This window comes from Episyrphus balteatus, chromosome 3 (assembly GCF_945859705.1).
Source record: "Episyrphus balteatus chromosome 3, idEpiBalt1.1, whole genome shotgun sequence".
Lineage (NCBI taxonomy): Eukaryota > Metazoa > Arthropoda > Insecta > Diptera > Syrphidae > Episyrphus > Episyrphus balteatus.
In genome coordinates, this window is record NC_079136.1 from 20,183,025 (window position 1) to 20,190,012 (window position 6,988).

Sequence of the window (6,988 nt, forward strand, 5' to 3'; positions counted from 1 at the left end):
TTAAGATTAATCATTTTTGAAAATAATTAAAAAAAAAACTATACTATACAATCTTGACTATTTTTATTAAGTTCATAATTACTCGTACATATATATAAAGCAATATTTCTTTTGCTACAGATTCACTGCAGCTCTTATCTTTCCCACATGCTGATTGTCGCGGCGTGATCAAAAACGTGATCTGATTGCCATTTTTTTATTGAATGATTTAGTTTTGAAATTTTATTAAACTATTGTACGTTTATAGAATGATCTTCAAATTAATAATTGGGGTTATCGCAATATGAAATTTCTCAGAAAATGATTCACTTATTGGGAAAATTTAATAAGTGAATACTTTATTTCACTCAATTAATACGCCGTATTTTGTTGCTTTTAGAAAAAAAGGCAGGCGTGTGTTGAAAGATACATGCTTAATGCTTAGCTTATATTTCCTTTCGAGTTTCTTGGACACTAATTTTTTAAGAATTTTTAATAAAATACTGGCTTTAAGGAAATCACTTCAAGTAGCTTTTTGTTTCGTAAGTGTTAAAGAGTGAAATTTGGACCAACAATCAAACATATCTAACAAATCATCAAGACAAGGAAGTGTTTTGCTCTTTAGTACCATCGTTTGCATATGTTTATGCTTTTAAGTTCAAATGCTAATTGAAAACTAAACAAAAAAAACATTAATAGCTAGTTAGTACTCGTACATCCTATGATGGTACACGGTGGCGTATGCGTAACTTTTTTTTCTAACATTTGAGATAGTAGTGAAACATTACATTTTTACTATCACGTGACGAAACTGGGTCCCTTTATTCGATCAGTCTTCGCTTTAAATTGGAGTTTTATATAATTTTTAGAATATCTAGACATTTTTTTTTTTAGTTTTGTTTGCGGTATCGCCATATTCTAAGATTTAAAAAGTTTGTTTTTTTTTTTTCTTAAAATTTTGATTCAAAATTCATATCTATTTCTTAAAATGAAATGACAGCACAGTTGTGCATTCAACACTCACATGCGGTTCACAATGTTAGACAATGTTCAGAAAGAGGTAAGATAAAGATCCTTCATATGACAGCAGGTGCTCGAACGAACTATAAGTACGAAGATCCGAAGAAGCCCGATGATTTTTTTTAAACATCGTTTAAATTTTGATAAATAAAACAATATAGAGATCTAAGCAAATTACTAAATGCACACTTAGGCCCAATTTATTGACTCTCCATTAAACTTAAATCGCCATTAAAAAAGGGAATTTTAAAATTTAAAACCAAATTTGTTTAATTCAGTCTCTTTGAAGAACTTTTTTGAAGTTTGGCATCATTAACTAATTGATCATTAAATTTAAAAGTCGTTTTAGTTAAAACACCAAATTCGACCTTTTAAGAGGGATTTTCAGAGCAAATGGAGATTTTAGACAGGGTTTCTATTTATTCACTCTCCATTAGCGTCAAATGTCATTTCATTTATTATTTTATTAAAAAAAGTTTCAGTGTCAATTGACAATTAAAAATAAATAAAATATGCATAAATATGGAAATATTGAGATGGTGAAAAAGTGTTCAATCAATATCATAAGACCAACGTTTGGTAATTGTAATTGGTAAAAGTACCTACCTGAAATTATTCTAAAACTTTATTTTAAATTTTGTGATGTGATTTTAATGGAGCTTAAGCTGTTCAATAGGGTAAATCTTCATGAATTTATGCTTCTATGCACTTGCAAATATGCGAATCTATTGCTGATTATATTGGTATTATCATGCGAGCCGTTGCTAACTAAGAATTGGTTTATATTCAAAATAATGCCATAAAGGTAATATTATTTTAAATAACTACGAGTCGAGGCTCTATTAAGGGAAGGTATGCGGGTTGAACAAACGAAAATTCACTTATTATAATTAGTCAATTTTCGTTAACATGTACGTGGGCAATTGTCACATATACTATATCAACTGCTTCACCTCCAAAAAACACGGTTGTCGTGCTGCAAAATACATATTTTCAGTTTATGCTCAGCCTTGTCATAAGTTCTATTCGTGATATCGTAACACCGTCTGTGGGTTTTTGCCTGGCGTTTTAGCTGCAAAATACTTAAGGGCCATCATTTTTGAGTTTTTATATTGTTTATCCTTCAAATCTTCAAATTTAAATATATTTTATTTGACAAAAATGTAGCTTTTGACAGTTTAATTTTTCAAAAAATAAAAAAATCCCTGGGATATTTTTAATGGAGTTTTAAATTTAAAGTTTCTATTAAAAGTAAAGACTTTAACTAAAGCAGAGTGAATTAAATGAATTTTTAATGATGGAAACTTAAAGACGTCAATAGATTAACAAAGCTTTTAACTAAAACGACAAATTTAAAAACTTAATGGAGGCTCAATAAATTGGCCCTTAGTACAACAAGACTTTTGTATGAATTAAAAAAAAATTTAAGAAGTTATTATTCGTTATAGTTAAAAAAATATATACATAGGTAGAAAAAAAAATTACTATCCCAAATTCTTCTCATTATTTATTAAATACATACACATACATACATATTAGGGTGGAGTGAAAAAACCTTTTTTTGATTTTTGAGTGTCCTGTATTATCAATCGTTAGTCCATGATCTAAAATGTACGCAACCAAAGACTGCCAAAGACTGCTAATAGATACATTTATAATTTTAGCTAATTTGATTTATGGCTTCTATGTCTATTTATGTATTTAATTAAAAAATAATATTAAAAAAAAAAAATTAATTAGTATTGTTTATGTAATTATTGATTACATAAACATAAAAAAAACCATGTATGATTGGGCAGGTTCAGAAACGTTAGGGACTAAATATTTAGGTAATTTCTCGTTCTCTGATTGGTCAGCTGTAAAATCCTTCCAATTTAGGTAATTTTATTGGAAAGCTGACTGGAAAGTTAAGCAAGAAATTTGTCCCTAAATATTATTTAGGAAAGTTTTTTTTGTCAACATGACAGCTGATTGTTTTTAATTACAGAATTATGGTAGCAGAATTAAATTTATTTGTGTGAAAAACGAGTAAAAAGTGCATTATCGGTTATAATAAATATTATTTATTTATTATTATTTGGTGTCTGCCGCATGCGATCTCTAAAATTCTCAAGTAAATTAAAAAATTTGACAATAATGGCATATCCAAACTTATTTAGTCAATCTACTCAAATTTCCGTTCAGAAAATGACGTTACCTAAATATTTAGTCCCTAATATTTCCTGAACGTGTCCATTTTTTTTTTTTTTTTTTGTTTGTGACAACAGAACGATCAACTTGCTTGGCGGTGGGCAACAAAACAAATGTTATATAACAAATTTTTGACTTTTTCGACCGATATTTCGATAACGATGCATGGTAATTGTAGAACATGGAAAAAGCTACGAAAAAGCACTTACTAAAATTTTCGTATCTCATCGGATAGCCGAGTTATTGCAAAAAAAAAACAATTGTATCCTTTTTTCAAAATGGCGAAAAACGCTCAAAAGAAATCTTGGTTCATTCATTTTCAAATGTATATATAATAGGGTGTATCAAAATGCTAAATTATGGAATTTTCGAATGTAATAGCTTATATATGCATTGCTTATCAAAATGAAAACCTGCGTTTACAGTTTTCATTTAAATTAATGTTTTTGGCTCACTCAAAATATAGGAAGAAATCGAAGAAATTTGGATTTTTAGAGATTTTTGAAATATATATATTATTTTAATTGCGCCGTTTGAATACAAAAACAAAAAAACTTAATATTTTTAGGCTTTCACGTGAAAGATAATTCCAAGAAAAACCTTATAAGCTTATATTTGTTGGAATTGAACACTTAGTAAAGACGCTGCGAAATAATAAGCGAAGGAAAAAAATCATTTTTACACATGAAATCGTTTTTTTTTTTTAACAACTTCAACGGATTTGAGCGAGCCAAAGACGAAAGATATTATAATTTTTTTTACATATTATTAAACCTAAGTACCTAATAAAACTTTTAACCAATATTACATTGTAAAATTAGCGTACTTTTTTTCGGCCATACAAAAGTTACATACCCTAATATATAATGACTGGGACTATTTTGTTTAAACATAAAATTTGTTTTTTCCAAAACTGCGTACTAGGCTTAAAATTAACATTTTTGTTAATTTTTTGTGAACAAAAACAATTATTTTTTCAAAAAAATTTGTTTAAATTTCTTAAATTAAATTATCTAAAAATAATGTCTAGATTATTTAGGAAAAGAATTCTGTAGGAGTTAGGGACTATTGAAATGGTTGAAGCAATTTTCTCAAAAATTGACTTCAAAGGAGAATCTCCATAAAAAAAAACAGCACCGATTAAAATGAGACTTATTTATACATATTGAAAGTGCATCAAATGTAGATAACAGATAATGCAATTTTTTTCTCATTAATTCATCCCCCGAAGTGGACTACCAATGCATTTTCTTAAATATGGTTTATGAATGTATTTGTGGGTAGGTTCATCTAACCAGATCGACCATCTAACCATCTATCCGTTTTCAAGTGCATTTAACTGTCAGAAGGCAACATTTAAACCGTTATTAACTTAACTTTTTCGTATCGTGGAAGAAACTTCAATCAAATAGTATCGTTTTTTTTCTACGTATCATCCTTATTTAAGAAATTGCATAGTTAGTGCACTTTATTTTGGAGTTAATTCACTAGGCTCTGCAAGAATTTCACATAATATTGTTGAGGGTGGTCTCTAGTCTTGGTCTCATTCGATTCAGCAATAAAAATAACAACATATTTTTATTTTAACTTGGTCAACCATCATCTCTTTCCCGATTCTTGCACTTTAAACGCCTGATAAGAGAAAGCCAAATGCTTCGATAACAATTATAAAAATTCAAGAATAATGTTTTTTATCCTAGCTCCTATATTTCCTTCACAAAAAAGTATCTCTATCTTAGTCTTTATTTTGATGAAAAAAAGTTACGTATACACCAGAGTGGACTATTTTTCAAAGAATGGAATAAATTCATTTAAGTACATTACAAAGCATATAAAACGTCTTTAATGATTAACTACTATGCACAGTAACTATGTTTATTGTATTTTGTCTACAGCAGATATTAATATCTCAACAAATCAGTTTTGTTTTTGTTTACAAGTTTAGTCAAACATACCTGACAACTGTCTTCCGAATCTCCTAGTCCACAAACAGTAAAATCACCTTGTTGAGGTGCCATAATTTTCCCCAAAATCCTTCGGCAACGTTGCCAAGAAATTGGATAAACATCGCCAACCTTCAAATCATCTTGAATTGACCCCGCATATTTATCAGCTCCATATCCGATTACTTTGCAAGAATCTTAATTTTTGTATAAATTTTATAGAATGAATGAAATCGTAGTTTCAAATAAAATAAAGCATTATTAATACTTCTTCGACTTGCTCTCATTCCTAATCTTGGAAGAACTCCAGGTGAAATGCTTGGATTAAGCAAAAGTGTTTTCTTCAATCGCACCAATGCAATGTCATTTTTCAAATTTGATCTAAAAATAATATTTGCACTTGAAGAACTTATTTTTGTTTCAAAACAAAATCCATAAAATTAAAATCTTACGGAACAAAGTCCATATATTTGAAAGAATCAATCTCGTGACGTTCCACGTCATTTGCCTTCAAGTTTAAATGCCCAATAGCTGCAACAATTCGACTTGCTTTCCTAAAATATACCCAAGATATTGAGAAATATCCAAAAAACAATGTCTGAAACTCACTTGTAATGAGTACAATGTCCGGCAGTTAGGATCCACGAAGAACTCAACAAGCTCCCTCCACAAAAATGTTTAAACTGCACAGTTCCATTGTCAAACTGTTTTCGGTCTTGCAAAGAAACTATATAGGAATACCTAGAAAATTCTTATGTTGTTATCGATTTAAGTTAGAAACTACATCTAAAAGATATGTTTGTAATATTTTTCTATTTTTTTTTATGGACCAACCCGACAGCTGAACAATCCGGCCTCCAACAATTGGAGTACAATTAATTGTATCTTGCCATTGGAAGAGTATAAGTGACAAAAGTTGAATAAACCATCTCAAGCTCGGTGTTGGATACATCTGACGTTGGTTGAATTGAGGTTGTTACTACCATTTTTTTTCCTCAATTTCATTTACTCTACAAAATAAGTCAACTCCAAAGGAAATATATAAAAAAAAAACAAAAACAAAAAAATGTTCTATATTTGCTTGCCACATTTTATTGATCTCTAACATGACAAGCTGTTCAAACTAATTAATATTGCACGCGATCTGTGTTATTAATTGGTTTGCTTCATCATCGGCTAAAGGCTATAACTCGTTGAATTCAAAGGTATTTCATGCAGATCGTTAAAATTTGAAATTAATGAACTTTTTGAAAAATCTAAATCATAGAATCCAACTATATTAGGGTGATCCTGAGATGGAACTGCTAAGACTGTCACTTATTTCAAAACGTTAAGAATCAATGTTGTCTTATAATTTTAGATTAATATTTCACATATTCATATTCATATAATGACCTTAAAAAATTAAAAGTAAGTTATTTTATGAACCTTTTTGATTCTTTATTCCTATCAACAACTTTATATTTTAAACAATTTTTTTGTAATACCATTATTTGCACAGGCTGTTATAGTACTTATTCCACAGTGTTTCCTACTATTAATAAATACCCTTTCTCTGTTTCGTTTCTTATCAAAACTTATGGTAAATAAAACGTTCATTCCAAATTTAAAATAAAAATGTAAACCTTCTGCACTGAAATACAAGTACAGCCTCTTGGTCAAAAGTGTTATGCACCTCATATTGTTTGTGTAAGCTTTTGGGACGATTTCTTGGAACTCTGTCACAACTTTTAGAAAAAATGTATAACTAAAACTCATTTATTGTATTTAAAATGAACTAGAACCAATATCGTAAACGTTTGAAATTCCAATATAAAAAAAAGAAGAACTGCCAATCGAAAACTTCAAAAAAGTTT

The 6,988-nt window shown here is 28.9% G+C and overlaps 1 protein-coding gene across 1 annotated transcript; it reads right to left on the reverse strand.

The window, feature by feature from the left end:
• Nucleotides 1–5,090: 5,090 nt before the first annotated feature.
• On the reverse strand, nucleotides 5,091–6,095 carry LOC129913668 (chymotrypsin-like elastase family member 1). Its single transcript, XM_055992459.1, has 5 exons — nucleotides 5,967–6,095; nucleotides 5,742–5,883; nucleotides 5,585–5,686; nucleotides 5,401–5,513; nucleotides 5,091–5,329 (listed from the first exon to the last, which is right to left on the reverse strand). Exons 1-5 carry the CDS (start codon nucleotides 6,082–6,084, stop codon nucleotides 5,091–5,093), a joined length of 714 nt encoding a protein of 237 aa, XP_055848434.1. The 5' UTR covers nucleotides 6,085–6,095.
• Between the last annotated feature and the right edge of the window lie 893 nt (nucleotides 6,096–6,988).